This window comes from Marmota marmota, unplaced genomic scaffold (assembly GCF_001458135.2).
Source record: "Marmota marmota marmota unplaced genomic scaffold, marMar, whole genome shotgun sequence".
NCBI classification, from domain to species: Eukaryota; Metazoa; Chordata; class Mammalia; order Rodentia; family Sciuridae; genus Marmota; species Marmota marmota.
The window spans coordinates 24317144-24342616 of record NW_026000174.1 but is presented as its reverse complement, the minus strand read 5'-3'; the positions used below and the strand labels follow the sequence as shown (position 1 = coordinate 24342616).

Here is a 25473-nt window from a genome sequence, read left to right as displayed (position 1 = left end):
CGCCCTGCCACTCGCTGTCTCTTAATTTTCCTTCGTTTCGTTCTTTTTTCTCATCTAAAAGTGGAGCTAATACCCCATTTACCCAGGGTAACATGAGGACTGAACAGATATATAGAAAGTATTTATCATGCCTGGCATCGAGAAAAACCTCAAACACAAACACTCCTGTGAAAATAAGGTTCCTGTGCATACTAACGACACACTACCACAAATTGTGTGGGTAAAGACCAAAACCATTTATTTAGCTCAAGATCCTGAGGGTAGACAATTGGGTTGGGCTAGGTTGACTCTTTCTTCCTTTAGGCTCAGCCAGGCTCATGCATATGTCTGAGGCCAACTGCTAACCAGCTAGTGGATTTGCTTCTGGAGATTTCTGACCATCAGCTGGAGGGAGGGGACCCCTGGGGGATGTGTGTGTCATCACCCAATGGGTCAGCCCAGGATGCTTCACATGGTAGCAGTGGTAGAGTTTCCTAAGGGCAGCAACAGGGCTGACTCAAATACATAGTGCTTTTCAGGTCTCTGCTGATTTTATATTTGCTTTGGAAATTGCACTAATCAAAAAGCTACCTAACCAAGCCCAGACTCAAGGGCAAGAGAAATAGACTCCATTTTTGACCAGGAAGAGGTACAGGGTCACATTGCAAAGTGGTTTGTATGCAAGGTGACAAAAAAATCTGTGGCCCTTTTTATAACATATCACAGTGCCCTATCATGTTCAGTTTGTATTATTTGTTTACTCACTCAAAAATATTTATTGAGTGCCTACCGTGTGCTATGGCAAGAAAAGGAATTCCTCCCAAAATGGCCTTAGTTTTTCAACACTTTGTCTGCCATAGCAAATCCATCTGACATCAGTGTCTGAAGTCTGCAATATCCAGTGAAAACCTGAGTTAGAGTTTGTTTGTTTATAAAGCAGATTATGTTTTTCCCAGGGACGAGGAAGATGGAGATAGAGATAGTGTTGGAGCAGATAAAATAGATTTGTATTTGCAGATTAGAATCGAGTGCCATTATTTCATCCACATAAACTCCATTTTTCTAGGCTATCTTATCCCTGCTGGATCTTAACCTGCAGATTTTATTAGCAGACTCTTTCCTACATCTTCCTGATTGCTGAGATTGTCAGAGACTCCAGAGCCCACATTGAACATATGTTAAAATATCTGTCAACACACACACACACACACAAAACCTCTCTGAGAATATTCTAAGCTCTTCTTAATGTAGTGCAGGATATTTGTTATGTAACAGCAAAGGATTGAGCCTCCTTAGGTAGAAAGGATTGGCCCCCTTCTTTTCTAGGGGACCAGGGAAGAATTAGGCCTGCACAGGCTATGTTCTGGAAAAAGTAGTAAGAATCTTATCCCAGGAAGAGTTTCTATTTTATTCAAGTCATTTTTCCATAGGGCTATATGGAGGGTGGTATCCAACAAACTGGTCCAAAATGGGGCAAAGAAAAGCTTAGAGAAAGCTTGGAGTAAGGGATGTGAAGCAGATAACAGGGAGCAAGCCTGGAAGAATTTCTGAGCTAAAGTACAAGTATCCCTGGAATTATTTATTAATATATTAATTCAAATGACCAATATGTTTTTTGATTATATGTGTCCGAGCCAAGGGTTAAATAATAGAAAGACAATGGGGATCAAGACAAGCGTGGTCCCTGCCCTCAGGGAACCTGGGATCCCACAGGGAGTGACAGTATGATAGTCAAATTACTGTGGGCTAACACTCAGACCTAACCATTCCAGGGAGTTCTGCCAACATGCCGGGTGCGTTGGTGCATGCCTATAATACCAGTGACTTGGCAGGCTCAGGCAAGAGGATTGTAAGTTCAAAGGCAGGCTCTAAGCAACTTAGCGAGACCCTATCTCTAAATAAAAAATTTAAAAAGGGGCAGGGTATGTGGCTCGGTGGTTAAGCATCCCTGGTTTCAATCACCAGTATCAAAAAGAAAAAAAGAAAAGAAATAGAGAATTCTGCCAACACTCTTATGAGATGAGCACCCGTTTTAGTTCCTGTTTTTATAGATGAGTCAACTGAGAGAATGATGGCTGAGTAAATTGTCGTAGTCACATGGCTACTGAACAGTGGAAGCAGGGATTCAAGCCTCGGCAGTTTGAATCTGAGCCAATCTTTCTTGAATCAACCCCCTTCCCTCTCCTGACATCAGATCAAGTTGCCTCAGCGTATATTTTTCAAAGTTCCTATACTTTTCCAAAGGGCACCCATTGCATTTTGTAATTCTATTTTTGTGTGGTGAGTTGGTGAGGTAGCAGTCAGTTCCGGCTTCACAGGGCTCCAGTAGCATAGGAACTCAGGATCCCGGTGGCTTACGGTAACAGACATTTCTGGGTCATGCATTTGTCCATTTCTTTCCTGACCTTATCTCTCTTGGGCAGCACCTTGTCAAAAGCGGCTGATAGTAACAAAGTTTTGCTCCTCTGTCGCAGTGCACACTCATTTGCCACGCTATCAGTCTCCCAAATAACTGCGGACAGCAGATTTGCCAATGCTTCACCGCTGCCTAGAGGAGGTCACCATCTTTGCAGTCTCCAGTGATGGTTTCCTCACCACCCACCTTCCATCTCCAGAATCAGTGCCCCATTGTTTTTAGGCTTTGGCAGCACCCCGCCCCCATCCAGCATTCATCTCTCTAGGCTGATGATCCCCACATCTCAGTGGCCTACAGCTGGAAATGCTTGTCTCTTGCTGGTGCCTCATGGCCAACTTGGGTTAACTTCAGCTCTGTGTCAACCCACAGGGATGCTGCAGAACCAGCAGTGGAGAGAGGTGGTGGATCACACGATTGCTCTTAAAGCTTCTAACTACGAGTGACCTATGTCACGCATCTCATTCTGTTGGTCAAAGCGAGGCAGGAGGCCACATCTGAAGTATGGGGAAGTATGTGGGGCAGTATGGTGGGGATGTTCGGAGGAACCTCATAGGTTAGAATGGAGAACATTTCAAACACAGTCACAGCCGTGAATCTAAGTTAAAACTTCGTGAGCCCAGCAATATCTCTGTGCGGCTGCTGCACACTGGGAGGCAAAAGCCAGGCTCAGCTCAGCCCTTTATATTTAGTCTTAAGTTCAAAGACAACTCCTGGATCAAAAGTTCTGCTTTTCCTGCCACTCTGGAGATGTGCTCTTGGAATCTTCCAGACGAGCCTGCTGATGCTGCCTGGGTCACCTCTAGCCCAATCCTGCTTTCCAGGCCTCTTGGATATTTTTGACTCAAAAGATTCTGAAAAGCCCTCAAATGTGCTAACAAGCAGGGTCACAGCCTGAGGCTGCAGGTCTCTGCTGGCCAGCAGGGTGCTGTCCAAATTCCTCAGCCCTCATGCTGCTTTTCCCTCTCATCTCTGCACCCCAACCCTTAGAGCACTGTGTTATGCCTCTGCGGCTTTGTTGATCCTATTTCCTCTGCCAGGAGTCCCCTGCTCTTGTCAGTTATCTGGGGAAACTACCCTCCTCCCAGACTGATCTCAAACCTGGGCAGAGGTCATTATTCCTGGAGGTCTGGGGCATCTTAGCACATTGACCATCCCTAAGCCTGGCCATGAGAATATTCTATGCATTCTTCTGCTGTGGCTGACAGCTCCTCAAGAAAGGAAAACATCTTGCTCCCCTCTGCTTCTCCAATGCCCAGCTCAGGCCTGGTACCTGAGAGTGTGTTTTCTGAATTGCACTGAATCAACCACTGACTGATGGGCTAATCCCAGGCTGTGGGATTTGTGTGCTTAGCCTCACCTGTTCCTCCTCAACCAGGAAAATGGGCTTGCAGGGGAGCTCTGAGCTTGCCTTGCACATTTATGCTTCTTCAAAAAATGGCAAACAAGGCTTATAAATGCTTTCTACTCCCCACATGGACCTAGCACTGTCGTTGGTGAACAGAAGATTATTTGGGAAGTGACTCCCTTCAGCCCTGATTTAGCATCAGCTCACTGTGGCCCTTAGCACAGTAATGGACCTCTGTGTCAAGGGGTTAATGACCAATAACTAAACCCTTAAATCAGCCCACCCTGTCTGCAGAGATGCCTGCGGCTCGTTCTTGGGTGCAGAGGACAAAGAGCCCATTTCTAATGCACATTCTGGATGTCACAGTCACCACTCTGTAAATTGAAATTTAATAAAGCCAGCCTTCACTTCCTCCTTCCTTCCCCACCCCCTGCCATTTCTGGCACCCAGCCTGCTGTTTCCCTGAATCCTTACTTACAGGCCAGACAAGAGGGGCCCCAGAGAGGAGGGGAGTGGAGACGGAGCAGCTAAACTAGTAGATTTCCCCCTCTACTTGGTCTCTACTTGCCCCCCTAGAGAGACCCTTCTGAGTGTCCAAAGAAATGACCCTAAGGATGCTGGTTCACTCCAGCTTCCCCATGCAAGGATCTGGCAAGCACAGTTGTCCCTTCCCCACTGGTGTCTAGAACCTCCTGTGAAGAGTGGCCCACTGTAGCTCTCCTCTTTCACCCCTCTTCAGGCCCAGAAAGGTTTCAATCGAATACCAGCACCGCTGCCCTAGGCCAAGGCTGGTGAGAGGCTGCCTCTATATTTCTGTAACACAGCTTGTATTTCAAGGGCGCCCACTCCACAGGCTAGCAATGTTGCCAAGGAAACACCACCTGATGGAGGAAAAAACAGCTGCTCCAGTCCTCGTGCCCACTGTTTAGAAAAGAATGGTATTCCATGGTGTCTTGAAGGTGTTTGTGCTATTAAGCCACTTAACCCATGTTGGTCCGTGTTTCTGGTTTGCTGGGAGACCTCCTCCTCCCATGCTGTGCATATCATGGTTCTTCCAGCTCAGTCTCTATTCAGCTTGGTGAAAGTTCCAGAACTCCCATGGAGCCCCAAGTGTGATGAGGGTCTCAAGGTCTGGAAAGAAGAAGGGATGGAATGATTGAAAGAGCTCTTCAAAGAATGCAAGGGCCTGGGGCCTGGTAGGAGTGGAGACAGAAGGTTACATCTTCTCACCCAATGTCTGCAGACTCTGGTTGGCGGGGCATAAATTCAGAAAGGTTCCGAGCCTTAATGTCCTCCTAGAGGTATGCCTGGTGTTTGAAAGCAGTGGTTGTCAAATCTCTTTTAAAAAATTCTTTGAAATCTTTTGTTCAAATAAAATATTCTATGAGAACCAAAAGAAGACCTGCCCTGGTTGGGTAGGAAGAAGGACCCTCCAGCCCCACCCACCATGACCTTTCTCAGAGCCCTTCTGGGCTGGTGTGAACAGCTCGTAGAAATGGCCCTGGCAGTGCCAATGTTGGCTTTAAGAGAATGAGTGCAGGGTGGCCATCAAGGGCCAGCCTGGCTGAGGGGTGGATGGGAGAAGCTGGGGCAGCCCTGTGCGGGCTTCTTGCCTTGTGGAGAAGGAAAGATGCAGAACTGAACTGCGTACAGTTCAGCCTTCCTACAAGTTCCCTCTGTGCAGGGAGGAGAGAGCTTCTCTTCCCCATGCACCTCCATAGACTTGACCTCAGTTTTCTTATTCTCACAAATGGAAGGTGACCCTGGGCATGAAAAGTACCCAGCAGAGGGTCTAGGGTATAGGTATACAAAAAGGTGTTTCTCCTTCTCCTTTTCCTGAGGCCAGCCTACTCCCAGGGGCAGAGTTTTTGCCAGTGAGGTGATGTTTGAGGCATGTGAGAGCAGGGGGCCCTGAAGCCATGAGTCAGGCTTAGCGAGGCAGCCCACCCATAGGCTGCCAGGCGGGGACACGCTGCAGTGTGTCTGTCTGCATCCTTCAGAATGAGCCTCTTGTCCAGAGGTGAGAGGATCAAACAAGGGGAACATCCCACCCCTGGGCATCTTACCCAGCCTTGGCTCTATGGCTCCGAGGGCAGGAGTTTGCAAACGGGGTGCTATGGGCTTTGTGGTTGGCTTTCCAGCTTAGCTCTGCCATTGCTCCTGCTTCTGCCCTGGAGGAGAGGAAAATGTCCCCACCCGTGTGAGATTCAAGGTACAGATGTGTTTGTTCTTAGAGTTGCAGGTGATTTTTCCTCTCTCTCTAGCAAGCATCAGGATGCAATGGTGGAGGTGGTTTGCAGCCCTGCTGAGCTAGGGGTGCTGAGCGGAGAAGGATGAGAATCCATCATTTGCAGCCAAGAAGGAGCCGAAGGTCGGGATGTAGTTTTTATGCCCCCGGAGGTTTGTAAAACATCCACAGACAGGATCACAGCGCATTTCAGCCCCTGACCTGAGGGACGCTGCTGTCTCAGCACTTGTGTCATCTTTTACCACAGGACTTCAGTAAAGGGCCCCTGCAGCCCTCTGCTCCTCTCTCAGTCCAGGCCCCCATGGTGGCTCAGAGACATCATGGAGAAGCCGATCTCCCGCCAGCTGCCTAGACTGGAGGAAATCTAGGGAGGTCTATGGGTGGGGTGAGTGGTCCCTCATGTGGCTCTGGAATCAAACTGCCTCAGTTTAAATCTCAGCCTCTGGTCACTAACTATGTGATTTTGCACATATTCCTTAATTTCTCTGCCTCAGTTTTTTCATCTGCAAGATGGGGGATAATAGATATACATAGGTTGACCGTCCCTAATTGGAAAATCCAAAATCCAAAATGCTCCAAAATCTGAATATTTGTGAGCACCCACATGATGCTACAAGTGGAAAATCCCACACCTGACTTCCGATGAGAGCGTGTAGTCAAAACACAGATGCACCAGAAAGATTGTATAAATTGCCTTTAGGCTATGTGTAGAATGTGTGTATGAAACAGACATGAATATCATATTTAAACTTGAGTCCCATCTTCAAGATAACACATTATGTGTGTGTAAATATTAAAAAAAAAATTCTCAAATCTGAAACACTTTGGGTCCCAAGCATTTCCTATATGGGATGCTCAACCTGGACTTGCCTCCCAGAGTTATTGTTAGAATTAAATGAGATAATGTGTGCAGATCATCTTCTCTCTGGCACATAGTGAGGACCAGAGGTGGTAAATTTTTGATTTTTTTTAGTAGTCTAAGGTCAGAAATTCTTAACAATGAGACTACTGACATCTGAGGCCAGATGATTCTTTGCTGTGGGGGGCTGTCCTGTGCACTGTATGATGTTGACCAGCATCCCTGACCTCCACCCACTCCATGCCAGTAACAACCCTCTCCCCCAGTCAGGACAACCCCAAATGTCTCTAGACATCCCAAATAGCCTTCGGTGGGCAAAATAGCCTGCCGTCAAGGACGCAGCCTAAATCGCTTCTCCCTGAAATCTTCCAGGCTCCCCTGCTGCTCAGAATGCACAGCTGTGCTTGCTGGGCCTGTGGGCATTGAAAGGCAGGCATCTTGAACAAATCTGTTTCCCCTCTCGTGTGTGTTCAGGGCATTTATTGACTCAATGCACTACTGGCAGGCCTTCTGAGATGTCCAAGTGAGGACTTGAGAGGTTCCTCTGTGTGGAACTCTCTCTGTGATCTGCCGGCTCTGTGGTTACTCCAGTCAAGACGCCACTTTGTTGTTTGCTTTTTAAATAACAAACAACTGTCTGTCCCTATTATGATTTTCTCAAACTCTGGAGCAATAAACGGCTCTGGTGACAGCTGTACCAGATAGTAAGTGCACACACGTCTGCCAGAGCATCGCCCCAAGCACTTCAGAGCAGCTAAATGGATAAAACTGATTTCAGCTATTACCTGGGCTGCCCCTTGTGTCTGTGGGGCCTGCCCTGGAGATGAGAGCCAGACCCTGATGACAGGGAGAAGAAGGGGAGGGAAGCCTGGTCCCTGGCCATGCTCCCAAACCTCAGGGAGTCTGGGTCCTTGAATGCAAGGTGACTAAAAACTGCACACCGTCTTCAGGAGAGTACAGTGCCTTCAACCCAAGCACATAGCAGGTGTGCACCTTTTAGAGCTGGGCCCAGGAGGCGGGCTGAGTCCCCATGCCTTTGCTCCTTCAGAGAAGGCTTTTTAGAAATGGTGAGTTCTCAATTCTATTTCCAAAAGTGCAAGAGTTGGGGTAGGTGAGTGGAGGAAGTAAGGGCACTTCTCAGGTTCATGTCGTTAGAATCATTGTTCCCTGATGTGTTGTTGGTTTCCCCAAGTTGGCAATGGCTCTTCCAGGACAGGAACCATGACTTTCTCATTTCTGTATCCCCAGAACCCAACTTGAGATTATTTATTGGTTAGAAGGATGGGTGGATGCATGGATGGATGGACAGATGGATGAATGGATGAATGGATGGATGTGATGACTAACTGCATAACTGTTTCATTTCCTGAATCCCACTTGATGTCAAATTCTTCCTCAACCCCAATAAACTGGAAGCCACAGCAGGCCACCAGCTTTCCTTGGCGGTGACCTGGAAATCCAGGCCACACAATGGATGGTCTCAGGATGACAATTGGAAACCCATCTCTTACCCAGTGTAGGTTTGAACAGGCTCCCGTGCCTCTTGTTCTGCTACATTTCCACATCGAGCTGGACATTGTACCTTTGGACTCTACTCAATCACTGTCATCCTTCATCTCAGTTATGGGAAGAATCAGTCATGCTAATAAGTTTGATCTCTACATTCACGGATTCACCAAACATGATAAAATTGTAGGATGACCTCAGAGAGCAGATCCTAGCTCTATGGAGTGTCTTCAGTTTGTCCACTCTACCTTCCACCCTGGAGGCTGACCTGATGGAGCATTCCATGGGCTCCATGTTCTCTGGCTTGCAGCTGGGTTTGGCCAGTAGGCTGACCCAGCCAAGCTCAGAGTGGAAGGGGCAGTGAGGCTGGCTATGTATTCAGCACCAGCCCCCATTCCCCACAAGCCCTACTGAACTTGACTCTCTTTCCTCTCGTGCCTTGGGCCCACGGAGATAACAAGCTCCATGTTATTATCCCCAGGGAGCTATGCTAGCCCTGTGCTGTTCCCCCACACCTATGTACACCTGGGGAAAGTGTTACACCCTCCTCAGATCTGTCACTTCACATGTGCCCTCTGTTTCCTTTTGAGACTTTGACTAATATACTGGCTTAAGGAGCTTTTTATGACTGAGAGGCAGCCCTGCCTGTCCTCCACGCCTTTCCCTGATGTCCACAGAGGCTTTTGAGAGTCTGGAAGAACACTCAGGAGGGACCAGCCTTTATTTTCCTCCTCACCTGTGCAGCTTTTCTTACTACCTCAGTCCCTTTTACACCCTGAACCCATATTTAAAAAGCACTTGTCAACCATTCTCTTTGACTAAAGCAAGAAGTACTTCATTTTACCATTTTAACCAATCAGCTGATATTTCTTAGTTGTTTTCTTTAACTTATTTTTTATTAGTTCTAATCAGTTATGCATGATAGCAGAAAGCTTTTTAATTCATTGTACACAGATGGAGCACAAAAATTTTAATTTCTCTGGTTGTACACAATATAACATCACACCACATGTACAGTCATACATGTACCTAGGGTAATGATGTCCATCTCTTTCCACCATGTCGCCTCCCCTTCCCTCCCTCCCATTGGCCCAGTCAAAGTTCCTCCATTCCTCCCCGCCCACACACACCTCCATTATGGATCAGCATCCACTTATCAGAGAGAACATTCAACCTTTGGTTTTTTTGGGATTGGCTTACTTCACTTAGCATGATATTCTCCAACTCCATCCATTTACCTGCAAGTGCCATAATTTTATTCTCTTTTAATGCTGAGTAATATTCCATTGTGTATATATACCACAGTTTCTTTATCCATTCATCTATTGAAGGGCATCTAGGTTGCTTCCACAATTTAGCTATTGCGAATTGTGCAGCTATAAACATTGAAGTGGCTGTGTCCCTGTAGTATGCTGTTTTAAAGTTCTTTTTGTATATACCAAGGAGTGGGATAGCTGGGTCAAATTTTGGTTTCATTCAGAGTTTTCTAAGGAATCTCCATACTGCTTTCCAGATTGGTTGTACCAATTTGCAGTCCCACTAGCAATGTATGAGTGTGCCTTCCCCCCCACTTCCACACCAACATTTATTGATAACTGCCATTCTGGCTGGCATGAGATGGAATCTTAAAGTAGTTTTGATTTGCATCTCTCTAATTACTGGAGATGTTGAACATTTTTCCATATATTTGTTGATGGATTGTATATCTTCTTCAGAGAAGTGTCTGTTCAGCTCCTTAGCCCATTTATTGATTAGATTGTTTCATACAGTGGAGAAAAGATAGCCTCTTCAACAAATGGTGCTGGGAAAACTGGAAATCATATGCAGCAGAATGAAACTAAACCCCTATAACTCACCATGCACAAAACTCAACTCAAAGTGGATCAAGGATCTAGAAATTAGATCAGAGTCCCTATACCTAAAAAAGGAAAAAGTAGGCCCAAATCTTCATCACATCAGATCAGGCCCAAACTTCCTTAATAAGGCTCCTAAAGCACAAGAAATAAAATCAAGAATCAATAAACGGGATGTATTCAAACTAAGAAGTTTCTTCTCAGCAAAAGAAGCAATCAGTGAGGTGAAAAGAGAGCCTACATTTGAGGAACAAGTTTTTGCCACATGCACGTCAGATAGAGCACTAATCTCCAGGATATATAAACAACTCAAAAAACTTAACACCAAAAACCCAAACCAATCAGTTGATATTTGCCAATGATAATTATTTAATAGCTCATGCTAACAAGAAGGACTATCCTGAATTCTAACCTAGACCAAAGAATTATGCTGTGTATTTGTCCATGGGTCCTGGCCACTGGAGGGGAGGGATGGAGTGTTCATAACTTTGGGTCATTTGAGGACTAGAGCTCAGAGAACCCCATGACTTCTGCTGAGCCCCTTGCTGGGCTCAGGCTTGTGGGAACTTACTGAAAATTTTGAAGATCGATCATCATGGGGCGTGCCTCTAGACCACGGCCTCACTGCAGGCCAGAGGACAACCTCTGTTTTTTAAACAAAGTGTAATTGGAACACAGCCATTTGTTTCTGTGTTGCCTATGGGGATGACAGTAGAGTGAGTTCTTGGAGACCATGTGACCTTCTGTGCAGAAAAGAGTCCACACGGAGGCCTGACTGCTGTCCACAGAGCAGACCTGCTCACAGGGTGGCTCTTTGCTGGCATCTGCGAGCTTGGATTTCAGGAAGGCTCCCACCACAACTGAGGGATCATCGTGCCTAAGCCAATTGTGCAAATGCTGGGGTTCATCATGGGCACCTGCTTTCCTTCTGGAAATCAGAAACTGGTGTGACCCAGACAGAGCTTGCCTGTGAGCCCCGATAGAAACCTGGGTGCTGAGGCTTGATGGGCTTCCCTGGTAGATGGCCCTTCATACAGTTGTCACACTCAGTGCTGGGAAATGGAGCCTGTCCCATGTGACTCCACTGGAGGAACTAAAACAAAGTTTTCAACAAATAAAATTTGTTTTCAACAAATAAAATAGGTGTCCCAGGGCACCTGGGACACCTATTCCTGGCTCCCCAGGGTTTGCTCCCTGATCCATTTTCTTTGCTGATTTGCTCTGCATCCCATACTATAACAAGCCATAGTCTTGAGTCCTCTGAGAATCACTGAGTCTAGGGATGGTCTTGGGGACTCCCTAGCACACCCTCAATGCCAGAAATGTTTGCCATCTATCCCTTTAAGAGAAAGCTTGCCATGAGCTGGGGTTGTGGCTCAAGCACTCGCCTAGCACCTGCGAGGCCTTGGGTTCAATCCTCGGCACCACATAAAAATAAATTTAAAAAAAGGTATTGTGTCCACCTACAACTAAAAATAAATAAATAAATATTTTAAAAGAAAAAGAAAAAGTTTGCCAACTTCTGTTCTGCATAGTTTTAGTAGGGATAGAAATTCTGAGTTCCTTCTCTCCCATCCCACAAGACTCTGAGCTCCCTGAAGGCATGGCCCAGGCCTTTTGGCTGTGTCTCTTGGCCAAGCACAGTGTCTGGCACAAGATACTGATCCGGAAGTCAGTGAGTCTGTTGGATTCAAGAGGTTTTTTTGTTTTTTTTAAACCGTGGGTGGTGAAATCAATTCAAAAGGTTATAGTCAATATTTTTCAATGGAAGAAGAGAATAGAAAGTATCAGAGTGTATCCTACACAGTAAGGGTAAATTTTATTTGTTGAAAACTTTGTTTTAGTTCTATATGTGGGCCAAATGCTATGCTGGATCAGAATGTAAGAAGATTTTTTTATCTTGTTCATTGAAATTGATAATAGTTTGAAGACCACTGGATATAAACAATCCAGAGTCATCCCTAACTGAGACCTCTTTGCCAGCTGCTGGGGACAGTCATCATTAACCCTCCCATCTCTCTGGCCATGGGCATTTAACCTCGTTATTTCTCCTTCTCTCCCCCCCCCCTCAGAATGTGTACTACACAAGCAGTCAGCAGATCCACGTGGGTGTCCTGAGCCCCACGGTGGATGATGACGACAACCGGTGCCTGGTGGACGTCAACAGCCGGCCTCGGCTCATCGAGTGCAGTTACGCCAAAGCCAAGAGGATGAAGCTCCACTGGCAGTTCTCTCAGGTAACAGCCCCAGAGGGAGAGAGCCTCAGCCACCCCACAGAGCAGATGCACCAGGGGAGTGGCCTCAGGGGCCAGGGAGGTGTGGAGGATAGGAGGGGAGGGGTGCTTTGACAATACCGAGGCTGTGACTTCAGGCCAGTTCAGTTCTGGGGGATTTTACTGAGCACCTACTATGTGTCAGAGGTTTCACGCACATTAGCTCATTGACCCTTGATATTGCCTCTGAGGGAAGTTGTTTTATCTTAATTTTATTTAACTTAGATACAAGGACACAAGCTCAGAGAGGTGAACCACATGCCCAAAGATACACAGAAAGGGACAGAGTTGGGTTGTAACCTTAAAGCTTCTGTTTGATACACAAGTGCCTTCTCACAGCTGAAGACCCAATGTCCCAGGTGTCCACAGTACCGTGGCTCTGATCTGTGACTCCCTGCCTTCCTCCCCACATGGAGTCACTCTATGAGATGAGGTGTCCTTGCAGTGTGGTGTCTTGGAGTCAGATGATGAGAGCAGTCCCCACATCAGTGACCATAGGCATTTCATTCCTTTGTTCCACCTCCATCAGTTTGGGGCCCATTCTTGACTTCTTGCTCTCATTGGCCACTGCATCTCCCCATTATAAAATGACACCCAGGGATCCAGATGTCCAGCTTTAAAGAGACCTTTGCCTCTCCTAACCTCCGGGGGGTCCTGAGGAACTGTACTCATGAAACTAAGTGCCAGAGGCCCCTGACTCAAACCTCCCAGGTGAGGAAGGGGCTGTCAGACCCTGCAGGAGTTTTGTGAGTTGACCACACCTTGATTCCATTCCTAGAGTCCACCTACTCTCCCCCATAGTGGAGGCCCCAGGTACTTCATACGCTGGGGGCCAGGGCACCTTGGACCTGTGGTCTGGGTATAGAAATCAAAGGACTTAGGGACCCTCAGTCAGATCCTAAGTGGATGAAGAATAATTAGCAGCAAATTCAAACCAAGGCCATAGATTGAGAAGCTAGTTAGAGAAGAGGAGCAAGAGCCCAAGCCAGGCCTCTGTAACCCCACAAGCTGAGGGGAGAGGGAGCACAGGGTGTCACACTGGAAGCACTTCTGGGATAGATAGAGGGTGCACGTAGCAGCTTTGTGAGTCTCAGCGGGACCTGCAAATTTGGGGGGTCCAGTGAAAGAGAATAGTGCACAGGAAATTCATAACTCCTGCCCCTGTACCTTTCTTGTTTGTGGAACCTTTACCATGTATTGTAAATTTTGCAGGCCTGTCCCCATAGCAGCTGCATTCCTATAGTGCTTCCTGGGTGCTGGGCACTAGCTCTTGGTGTATATTAACTCATTTAATCCTTATCACTGTACGTGGTCAGTATCATTACCCTGAATTTTTAGATGAGGAAACTGAGGCACAGAGAAGATATAACACACTCAAGATGCTGCTGTTGGTTATTAATCACAGAACATTTCAAATTCCTTTTTATACTTCTAATCATGGAAGGACACTGGAAGAAGGCCAGGATCAGGCTGAGGTGTGAAAATCTGGGCTGTGCTTTTCTCCCACCGTCCTCTCAAGCCGAAAACCTCAGGCTCCCAGCTGTGGCCTGTTGCTGACCCATTATGGGTAACTCTTCTGCCTGGTTTCTGGCCCAGAGGGAACAGGATGGGGCTGCATTCCCCGCTTCATTCCTACAACTTGAGAGACAGAGGCAGGTGGGAGATGTGTGGTTCGGAGGCTGGCTAGATGTGTGCTGGTGAGGAATGGTGTGGTTTCCTGGCTCAGGCCTGGTGCAAAGTAGGCCTGCAGGCTGGGGCCACAGGAAGACAAAGGGACACACCAGGCCCTAGGAGCTGAGTTGGTGCTGACTTCACCAGGGTGAAATGGGTTTCACAGTTGAGACTTCAGGGCCTTGGGGATCACATGAGTGTCTATGGGGCCTTTGCCTTCAGCCAAACCTACTGGGCCTCTGCGTTCAGTTCTTCTTAGGGGACTGTGAATGGCACAGTGTAGGAAGTGGATGGTGGTACAGGGTGGGGCAAGACTGGTGGCTTCTCAGAAGACCCAGTACTTTACTTGGAATGCTCAGAGTATGTGGGAGCCTGCTCCATTTGGAAGGAGTGAAGGGTGTTCCAGGGAGGAAAACAGCATATACAAAACCAGGTCACATCAGGGTTCTCAGATAGGTGTGGCCAAGTCCTAGAGGGCAGTATGGGGAGCAGCCAGAGAAGAGCCCAGAGGGGTCAGGTCATGGAGGCCACAGGAACTGGGGGAGCTGGTTCCGTGGAAGGTGAGGATGCACAACCCTACAGCATCTTTAGATCTGAGATTTCAAAAGCTTCCTCTGGTAGAGATTGTGGAGCTGAATTTGAAGAGAAGATCTGAGAAAGGGGAAGAGTCAGATGAAGGCAGAGGGAGACTGAAATGCAGTTTGAATGTTAGCCATTCTCTCCTCCCTCTCCACCATGACCCTGAGGCTGTCATGGCCAGGCTATGGCCCCCAAGGCCAATTCTCAGGGTGGCCTCTGAGGCCCACCCAAGGAGCTCAGGCATTGGTGATATGGGCTGGATACAATATGACAGGTGTGGCTGTGAGGGCCTGTGGTGGGCAGGTGTGCTGCTTCAGCTCACTGGAGGAGGAAGATGAGCAGACAGCCCCTGCAAGCCACAGCCCAGCTGGGAGTATACCTGTGGCTCTCGGGACTTGGTGTCACCCAGCTATAAGCATTCTCGATGGAAGTACATTCTCAGCCCTTGACAGGTCTTGCTCTTCCAGAGACTCTGGAATCAGCAAGGAAAGCCCTATCTGTGAACCTGGAGGCAAAGACATCTCCAAATTCATCTCTCACCTTCCCTCATTTCAAGGAAGCACCACAGGTTCCTGCTGGAATGGACATTTTGTGCAAGCCCTGCTGTGGGTGGCGCTCTGGGGCCTAGGCGGTTTTCAGCCGCTTTTGCATACGTCTAATTAAAGCTCCCAGAGTGCCTTGGCAACCACATCTTTGATCCTTCTACCAAAGGGAACTATTTGGAAGTAATATTTTTAAATTCCTAATTTGCAAACCCAGAGCAGTCGCTCTCATTTGATATTTAATAATTAACTTTTGTGCAACTTTTGCTTCATGCAAAATGATCAATATTTATCAAGCGACCTGGAATCTGTCCTCAAGACCTCGTTGATGAGAATTTGCTCTTGACAAGGCCAGAGGAAGCCGGGAGCCTCTTAAACAGTTCATCTTATGCTTGGGCTAATTTTCTTGCAACATGTTTTAATCTTTGCAAGTTACATAGAGATCCTACCAGCTAGAATGTTCTACTACAGAAGTTAGGCTGGAAGGAACTTTTACTGGGAACATTTCGAATCTCCTTTCTGGTTTCACATTATGCATTATTTACTCTCCTGAGGACCACATTTAAGCTCCACAGACATTCAGACTGAATTAATTTCAAAATAATCTAGTGTGATTCTCCTAGTTTCGCCTACAAAAAAAAGTAGACATTTGCATAGCTTAGAGTTCTATCTCATACCCTGATTTTCTGTTTAACAAATAAAATGCCTTTCCTCTCACCTCTGTGAGCTCTTCCAAATTTCCAGTGCTTCAGGCTGAACCAGGGCAGTGTTAGATACTGACACTGAGAAGCCACATTTGATGAAAGCATCTCCTGGCGATGCTGATGTGCAAGGCTCTGATGAGCAATTTTCTGATGATGAACATTCTTTCCTTCAGTCGTTCATCAAACATTTATTGAGCACAGGGGTTTGGCAGGAGGGATGCAGATATGAATCAGACATGGCCTCTGCCCTCAAAGAACTCATGGGCATGTAAACACACAACAAAACCAGTTGATGAGAGCAGAAACGGAGGGGTATGTGGTGTTCTGGGAGCCTGGGGTGACTGGCTCTGCCTGAAGAACTCGGGGATGGCTTCACGTGCATGGCTTATTTGATCTGGATCCTGAAAGGTGGAGAGACAGTTCCCAGGCATAGAAAGGGAGGAGAACATCCCAGTAGAGGCTCTCCCCTGACAAAGTCATGAAAGGCCAGAGTATATTTGAGAACTAAGGAGCACCACTAATCCTGCTGGAGAGCTCCCCCTCGCACGGGAGGAGTCCTTGACTTTCTCCTGCTCCAGTTCCCCAGCGCTGTCAGCAAGGCCAACTTCCAGAAACTTTTGTGCTGAAAAGAAAAGACTCTAATGGAGTATTGCATTATGGCTCTGGAATAAAACCGCTTTTTATTTCCATGTCATATGGAGGGGCAAGTGTGCTATTGTCCAGCGTTGAAGGACTGGCAATGCTTTGTGTGGGCCCTGAATGTTTTCTTAGTTATTTTCAGTTTATGGCCGTCAGCACTTCCCTCCACCTCCTCCTCTTCCCTCCGAGATCAGGGATCAGCGAAGGGACCAGATGCGATGGCTCAGCTCCCTGCTCCTAGAACTGAATGGGTTTTTAAAAATTTATTGATCAAATATTTATGCGGTGTTTACTGTGTGCCAGGCATTACTCCATTTTGTAAATATTACCTTAAAAGCCAGGGCAGTACTATAAGACCCTTAGAAAACTATCCCCACTTCACAGATGAGGACATTGGGGCACAGAGAGATTGAGTAGTTTGTCGAAAGTCAGACCTGGAAATTCTGACTCTGGCATTTGTCCTTTAGACCGTCCTACTATGGTGGCATTGTCTCACCTCTAGAAAGCCAGTTGGTTTCTGCAATGGGAGCTTGGGGCTGAGGTCTCCCTGCCAAGTTAGTGTCTGGGTGTATGATCTGGCTGGATCCCTGCCTCCCAGCAGACTCTCCCTGGCCATCCCACCCTCTCCATGTCCACTCTGTACCTATTCTTTTGCACCCGTCTCCAGCCTGCAAGTCTAAGGCAGAATCTGGAATCTCACTTAGGGACTCACCTGAGTCCCCTTTAAGAAAGAAAACACCCAAGTGCTTATCAAATAAACTGGGTGTTGAATATTCATCATACAGAAAGACCACTTTACTCTACAAAAAAGACTTGATCTTAGGGTTTCTTTAACTAGCCCTAACATCCCACCCCTGCTTTAAAGTATTTGATTACTAATCATTAACTACTTAACCTGGAAACTTCTGAGCTCATTGAGCTTAAAGCCAAAGACCCACAGGGCTGCTTGCCCGAGGAAAATTAATTAGCAAGGAAGGTGGAGGGGGAGCTCCGAAACAGGTGGAGAAGTCTGCAGAATCCAGGAGTCAGGACACACACCACCTTCTTATGTCCACCTTGATTGCCCGTGAGACCAGCTGAGCTCAGCCCAGATGCTCTGGAAGCTTCCCTCAGGGTGCAGGTGACAGCACTGGGCTCAGGACTTTCCTGAAAAATGATCTTGGCTCCTGTGTGGTCCCTGAAGGGTGGCCCTAGGCCAGTACCACCAGTGCAACAGAATCTGAGAACTTTAAAGGCACATTTTCAGACCTCAACTCAGACCAAATGAATCAGGACAGTGGTCTAGTTTCACAAACCCCCAAGTGACTCTAACGCCAGGCTCTGTTTACCCAGCTTTTATCCAATGAGGGACAGGACTAGTTTGGTGCTCACAGGCTCACACATAGCCATTACTGATACATACTTGGGGAAACTGAGGCAGGGAGTTGCTTGGTTGCATAATAATCTGGGATCTGCTCCTCCATGCCCAAGAGGCTCATGGACTTTGGCTTCCTCATGCCCCAATCTGCACAGTCAGTGTGCTTTGCTGAGACACAGAGTGTCCTAGACTGCTCTGTCTCCTTCTGCACATGAGAAGATAGAAATCCAGAGAGGCCCAGCAGCTTCCTGGGCCACATGACCAAGGCCAGGAAAAGATTCTGTGTTCTTTGTTTCTATTCAGGTCCTTTGCAGTAACTACTCCAGAGAGGCCCGTGGGAGGAGGAACAAGGCTGGGGGCTGGGAATCCATGTCTAGGAATTATTATTAGCCTTCTTAATTCTATACATTCTACTTCCTTTTTTTTTTTTTTTTTTTACTGCTACTTCCATATTTAATTTGGTTTCCATTCCAATTAAGCTCTCTGTGTGCAGCGGTTTCTCTCCTGCCAGGTTTAATTGCCCTTATTTAAATTCTTTAATTAAAAGTATTGTGTTTCCAGATCCTGTAGTTGTAAGTATTACACAAATGCTTTAGACAAATGGACTGGTAAACCAGGCAGCAGGCCTGCCCAGAGAGAGGGGCAGGAGGGCCTCTGCCCCCAACCCCAGGCTCAGAGCCGTGGGACTGGTCCAGAGGCTGTGGGCTGGGCCTGGAGCTCTGCCAACAGGTGCACCTGCTTCCTTCCTCCCTCCAGCACTCTAGCCCAACACAGCACCCAGAGTAACCTGGTTAACAGGCCTGCTTTGGCTAGCGCTGTCATTCAGATGCAAAGCCACAGTCTGTTCAGTGGCCCATGAGGCCCTGCCAGCCAGCCCCACCTCACTTACCTCTAGGATCTCATCTCCTTACCTGTGCCCACTCTGCTCCTGCACACCTAGAGCTCCCTGAATGCTCAGGCTCCTGCTGGTATGGGAACGTGCCTCCCAGCAAGTCCCCAGGGTCCCTCCCCTTCTCCAGCACATTCTTTGCTTGACCCCCTCACCTGACCCCCTCTTGCAATGGCGGCCTGCCCCTGCTCCCCAGCACTCCTGAATGCCCTTCCTGGCTCTGCAATCTTGTGCACAGTCTTACCTTCTACCACACCGTGGAATATATCACCTGCTCTCCCTCCTGGAGGACAGCCTCCTCCACAAAAGCAAAGATCTTTTCCTGTCCAGTGCATCACAGCAGCCTGGAACTGAGCCTGGTGCATGGGAGACACTCATTCAATATTTTCCAGGTGGCTGGAAGGAGAGCCATCAAAGGAAGCAGATCAGTAGTCCCCAGAGCCCCCAGAAGCTCATTAGGAGCTTCCTCCACCCAGGGCTGGGTACCACCAGCTCCCTCATTCTAGCCCATGACTGCTGAGGATGGGGTGTGGGGCTGGTCCCTTGTCCTAGTGAGGAACAGGGAAGGGGGAAGACACCCTGGACTCCCACCCTGGCTGTGCCACTGTAGGCTAGGCAAGTCTCCCACCTTCCTGAGCAGCCGTCTCCAGTCCTGTAAATCGGAGATTCTTACTGTCCCCACCTCTCGGGGTTCTTGTGAGGAATGCGGGAGGCTCAGCCCAGGAAGCTCTGGGATCAGGGCTAGGCAGATAGTAACTAAGCACCAGCCCTGCACTCTAAGTCGCATGGCCTGCTGGGATTATTACTTTTATCTCCAACACAGAGCCAGTTGGGACAGGTACAGAGGGTAGCAATGCCAGGCTGCTCCTAAGGTGCCCATCTTGCCCGGAGGGCATTGATTGCAGGAAAAGAAGACTTCTTTGCAATTTTGGCAAATGGGATCTGCTCAGAGAGAGGGAGAGAGCTTGGACTTTGTTCAGTGAGAATATGGAGGGCCGAGGAGAAAGGCAGCTCTTGCACAAAAGGGACTTGGCTGCCCTCTCCCTACCCCAGATGTGGTCCCAAGGGACACTCCAGGGCTGCTCACCCTATTCCAGAAGGTGCTCCTCTCTCTGCCTCCAGGCAGGGAGATTTCCTGGGTCTCCTACGCTGCCCTCCCTGACAGCCCCAGATAGTCTCACTGCTCTTAGCCCCATCCCTTTCTTCCACATCCTTCTAAAAGGCCACACTGGCTGTCTCTGCCTTGGGGTCACATGCTTTCTGCCTCTAGGGTGCATGGGAGGTGGGGCAGGGTAGGGCCTGGGAAATGTCAGAGCCTCTGAAGGGCACTTTACTTCTCAGAGCCCTCTGCCCCAACCTTCCCCTTTCCTCTGGGCCTTGGCAAGGTGCCCCCAATGAAGGCAGGCGCATTGGCTAAGAATGTGCCTGAGTGACTGGCGGGGAAGGAGGGGGTTGTGGCCTCCTCTGTTTTGGACAAGTTTCTCCGAACTTCTACGGTCCAGAAACTATGAAGCAGCCTCATTGTTGGCAAGGACTGGCTTGGGCCCTGAGGACATGCCGAGCAGCCAGAACCTCCAGCAGAGTGGCCAAGTGCTTGGTCCGGCCCCACTTTCTGTGTGTGGGCCCTTTTGCTGGAGCCTTCACGTTGGTGCTGTGAGCAGCCTCATGTCCCTTTACTGTTTTATAGCTCATCAACAGGCTTCTCATCAGAAATTATCCTGTGGCCTCACAGACAGTGAAACCGGATAGCCGCGAGGCTTGGTCAGGAGCACACAGCAGATAGCAAGGAGACGCCACATCTTGGGTGTCCTGGCCTGGCACCCCTATTTTCTGCCTCATGCCTGAATCCCAGCAGGCCATGCGACTTAGAGTGCAGGGCTGGTTTGGGGCGCCCTGCCTGAGCTCTGCTCCCAGCCTCCTCAAGTGAGACAGACGGCAGGGATGGCAGGTGTTGGAGGGGCGGGGAGGCTGGCTATAGGTCCACTTAAGAAGCAGCAGTGACCTGGCCCAGTCAGGTGTGGGCGGCAGATGCACTCAGGTTATGGGGCCAGCAGATTGACATGGAAGCCATAGGCAACTGGACTGGCAGAGCAATGGGCTGACCTTGCCTGGAGCAAGTGTCACAGGGGATTCCTCTGGCTCCAGAAGTCCAGCCTGTGAGGGACCCAGATGGAGACCTTCAGGGGACCTCGGGTTCTAAGGAAACAACTCAAGGTGCCCTCGATGGCTATCCCAGATATGTTCATGGGTGAGGTATGGCCACCAAAAGTGCCGATCCCTTAGCCCTGTTGAAGGAACCTATTTCCTGTCTGGTGTGAGTGAGGAAGTGGCCCTTATTCTGAGGTCGGTCCTGAGCAACACCCAACAACGGGAACTCATCCAAGAGAGGGCGCCTGGCTGCCCTGGGGCAGAAAAGTTACACACGTTGTCCCACAAGGCGCTGGGGAGGCTGCGTGTGGAAAGCCCAGACTGAAGGGAGGTGGGGAGGGGAGAGCAGGGGACCTGGGGTGGAGGCCTCAGGAGGCTCTGTGGCCCCTTGGTGGATGTCCCTGTGACGTCCAGCAGGAGGAGACTGGCCCAACGGTGGAGCCCCTGGGGAGGAAGGTGCTTGTTCAGAGGGTTCCTTCTTCCTCTCTAGAGGTGCCAAGCAGAGATTAATGATCCCGTGATTGGAGCATTGACGCCATTCAGCCTGCAGATGGGAGAGGGGGCTGGTCTTTTTGATGGCTGCTCCCTCTTCTGCCCTCTCAGAGCCCGCACCTGTGGTCCCAGAGGAGCACACTGTCCAGCCTTCTCTTTATTCTGCCATCTCTCTGCCATAGAGGCGGTCAGTCACGGTTCTTCCCAGGGGAGGCCCCAGGTGCAGGGTGCAGGGAGAGCGACTGTCTTTATTCACCTGGACGCTTCAGAAGAGGTTCCTGTGATCTGGGCCATCGCTCACACATTAGATGTTGGGAATGCCACGTTCCCTCCCCAGCACGGGCACCCACGCCCCACCCCTCTGCCTCCACCTCCTCATTCCCTACCTGCCTCCTTCACCTGCTTCTCAAAGCCCCTCCTGAGGGAGCTGGAGTCTTTGCTTTGATTTTATTAATTGAAGAATAACAAAGAATAACATTCTTACGTACAGAAACATGTGCAAAATACAGGTTCAGCTCAAAGCAAATGCCTAGGTAACCAACAGCCAGGTCAAGAAATAGCCCATTGCCAGCACTCCAGAAGCACCTTCGCTTGTCACCTGTCAATCATCTTCCCTCTCTCTTCTCCCCAAAGGGACCACCATCCTGACTTAACACCATGTTTTATTTCGCTTTTTAGGAAGTTTACATAAGGATAATTATGCACGTATTCTTTTTTATCTGGCTTCTTTTGCTCAACATTATATTTGTGAGAGTTATCCTTACCGCGTGTAGCTCTAGTTTGTTTTCATTACTATATAGTAATCCATTATGAGAATATACCATGTGGTATTTATTCCTTTTTTTTTTTTTTGGTGGAGAGTATTGAACCTAGAGGCCCTTTTCCACTTAGCTACATCCTACATCCCCAGTCCTTTCATATTTTTTTTTTTAGACAGGATCTAAGTTCCTAGAGATCTTGCTAAGTTGCTGAGGCTAACCTCAAACTTGATCCTCCTACCTCAGTCTCCCAAGTTACTGGAATTGCAGGCATTACCACTTCACCTGGCTTCCTTCTACTCTTGATAGACTCTTGCATTGTTTCCAGCTTGGAGTTTTTTCTCTGTGTCCTTGGTGCACACACACCTATTAGATACCAACCTGAGCATGGAATTGTTGGGTCACGGGGGACATAATACTGACAGCGTCTCTCGTATTCTCTTGAGGTGTCAGAGGTTGCCATGGGGATGGCTGTGGCTGGCTGGGGATGAATTCCTTTCACAAGTGTTTACCATTTCCCTCTCCTACTGCCCACTATGAGTGAGAAGGCTCATGATGAAGAGTGCCAAGCGTGATGGGTGGACTAGAGGAGGAGGGGGCAGGGTGTGAGGTGGGGAAGGCTTCCTGGAGGAGACCGAGCAGGGGCTGGGCTTTGAAACGGTCATGGCTCAGCCTGCTGTGGAAGCATGGAGACAGACCCCAGGCTGGGCACAGCTTGCTCACAGTCCAGGAGCCCTGGCATAGTGGACATGGGTTCAGAAAACTGCGAGGAGCTTGGAATGGATGCAGCAGGAGAGGGGGAGCAGAGGAGGGTTCGGAGATGAGGCTAGAGAGACGCAGCACCACACCAGGAGGGGCTCTGTGCCAAGCTGCAGAGCCGGGCCTGTCCTATGGGTCACACGTGCACTTTAGAGAGATGACCACCGCCCACCTCTGGCAGCTGGAAGGGAGCTCTCTCAGGAGGCTATGAGTTATTCAGGTAAGAGTTGACAGTGGCCAGAACCAAGGCAAGCATGATGGGAGAGGGGTAAAGGACAGTCACAGGATATAAGCGAGGTAGAGTTGGTAGGACTGGTGCCTAGCTGGATGCTGAGGAGAGGATGGATAAACCATGTCCAGGTTTCCCACATAAATATCGGTGATTGCCAAGATGGGATGCACAGGGGTGGTTTCAGGGAGAAGGTGAGCTTGGCTATATATGCTCCAGTACCCCCTCATCGGGACCACCCTCCGCCCAGCAATTCCACCCAATGGGGAGGCCAAGTCCAGCTGGGCACAGTTTGGTGGAAATAGAGGTGCTCAGACAGTCCAGGCTGATGCACCAGGCTCACAGCTGGCAGCCCCAGAGGGCCCGAGCCCTTCGAGGATGTCACTACAAACAGAAGGTGGCGATTTCCTCCTTGCTGCTCTAGGGCCACTCTGGGGAGCACAGCATCACTTCCTTCTAGGGACTTTAGGACATCCTAAGCGTCTAGGATGACAGAACATTCTGAAACACCAATAACAACGGGGTTAACCATGCATGTCCAGAACCTGGGAAGTCTAATGGTCTCAAAGACAGTGTCCAAGGGCCTGATTTTGGTTGAGGCCAGCACTAATAACCCCAGAGGTACTAGGAGCAGGAGGACCCAGGCCTCTGGGGATGTTCAAATGCAGGCTGATGGGGGTGAGGGGATCCTGAAGAACTAGGTTTTCCAAAACAGAGCCAAGGCCCAGGGTAGGAGCTATAGGAGCAAACCAGAGTGCCACAGACCAGGCAGGTAGACAGAAGTTGGGACAGGGAGGTCTCTGTTCTCACAATTCAGAAGTAGGGCACTGTGAGGAAACTGAGGCACGCGTTCAGTCTTTGGGAGGAGAAACACATCAGAGACGAGGGACCCTGAGGTCTCATGGGAATGCTGGCCCCCATGCCACACAGACCGCTCTGGCGCCCACTGGCCACTGGGCTCCCTGACTATCTATGAGTTGTCTCTATGCCCTCTGACCCTCCTGTCCACCCTGGCTCCTAGGGAGGCCCCATCCAGAACCGCAAGTCCAAGCGCTGTCTGGAGCTGCAGGAGAACAGCGACATGGAGTTCGGCTTCCAGCTGGTGCTGCAGAAGTGCTCGGGCCAGCACTGGAGCATCACAAACGTCCTGAGGAGCCTGGCATCCTGACCTGCCCAGAGCTGCCTCGGCCCACCCTTTGCTACTGTGTAGCACCAGCTGCAATGTCGCCTGCTGTCCATGTGGGGTTGTTTGGAGTCTGGGGAAACCAGGTTAGCGGGATACCCCCCCAAAGAGCTTTTTACTTCCTATTCAATTTTCATGGAGTTTATAGAAAGATGCTGAATGATGGGTGAGGGTCTAATATCATAAACTATTTTGCAACTGTAAATAGGGGACAAATGGAAAATATTTATAACTGATAATAAAGTACAATTGATTAAGAAAAGGGTTTTTGTGGTTATTCATTGCCCTGTGGAGATTCACACCTGGCTCCTTTGATCTCAGAGTTCTCTCGGTCAAAGATGCGTCCTTCTTTGTCCTTCCTGCTTCACATCTCTGAGAAAAGGAGACTTTAAACCCCTACAAACAGTGGGAGCTTGCTGGGCACGCTGCCAGCTTGCTTTATGAGTCTGTAAGTGGGGACTAGCAGGGCACCAGGACCTCAGGTCCCGAGGGAAGGTCCCTCCTGCCTCTCCCGTGCACAGCAGAGCCCTCCCTGGAAGACAGCCTCAGTTCTCCATTTCCAGAGAAGTGGCCATTACTCAATGACTCCTGGACCATCATTGGATGGGCCCCAGGCCACACTGCCCTCTTCTCAATACACCAAGTCACCTTCTTCACCTCTCCAAGCTGTCCACTGCCCAGCCCTTGGGTCATGACACTTGCCTATGTCCAGTTGCAAAGGCCAGTTTGGTCCCTTCCATAAATCATGGCGTATTAGTGTCTGCTGAGTGGCTTAAACAACAGAAAATTATCATTTCACTGTTTTGGAGGTGACAAGTCCAAAATCAAGGCATTGACAGGTCAGTTTCTCCTGAGGGCTTCTTCCATGCCTCTCTCCCCGTTCCTGGCAGCCTTAGACATTCCTTGCCTTAGAGGGCTATCTTCTTCCTGTGTTTTTATTGTCCACCTTCTGTATACATCTGTCTCTCATGTCCAAATTTTCCATCTTTATCAGGACACCGGTCCTCCCTTGGTGGGCAGCAATTCTCAATTGATTACCTCTAC

General features: G+C 48.9%; 1 protein-coding gene across 3 annotated transcripts in view; it reads left to right on the top strand.

Moving 5' to 3' along the window:
• Positions 1 to 24691, top strand: part of Galnt18 (polypeptide N-acetylgalactosaminyltransferase 18) — a 338683-nt gene extending 313992 nt beyond the window's left edge. For all 3 annotated transcript variants that reach the window (XM_048788340.1, XM_048788339.1, XM_048788338.1), the window contains 2 exons: positions 12279 to 12443; positions 24268 to 24691. In XM_048788340.1, coding sequence (XP_048644297.1) covers positions 12279 to 12443; positions 24268 to 24414 — 312 coding nt within the window. In that variant the 3' untranslated portion in view covers positions 24415 to 24691. The remainder of the gene's footprint in view (positions 1 to 12278; positions 12444 to 24267) is intronic.
• The last annotated feature ends 782 nt before the right edge of the window (positions 24692 to 25473 follow it).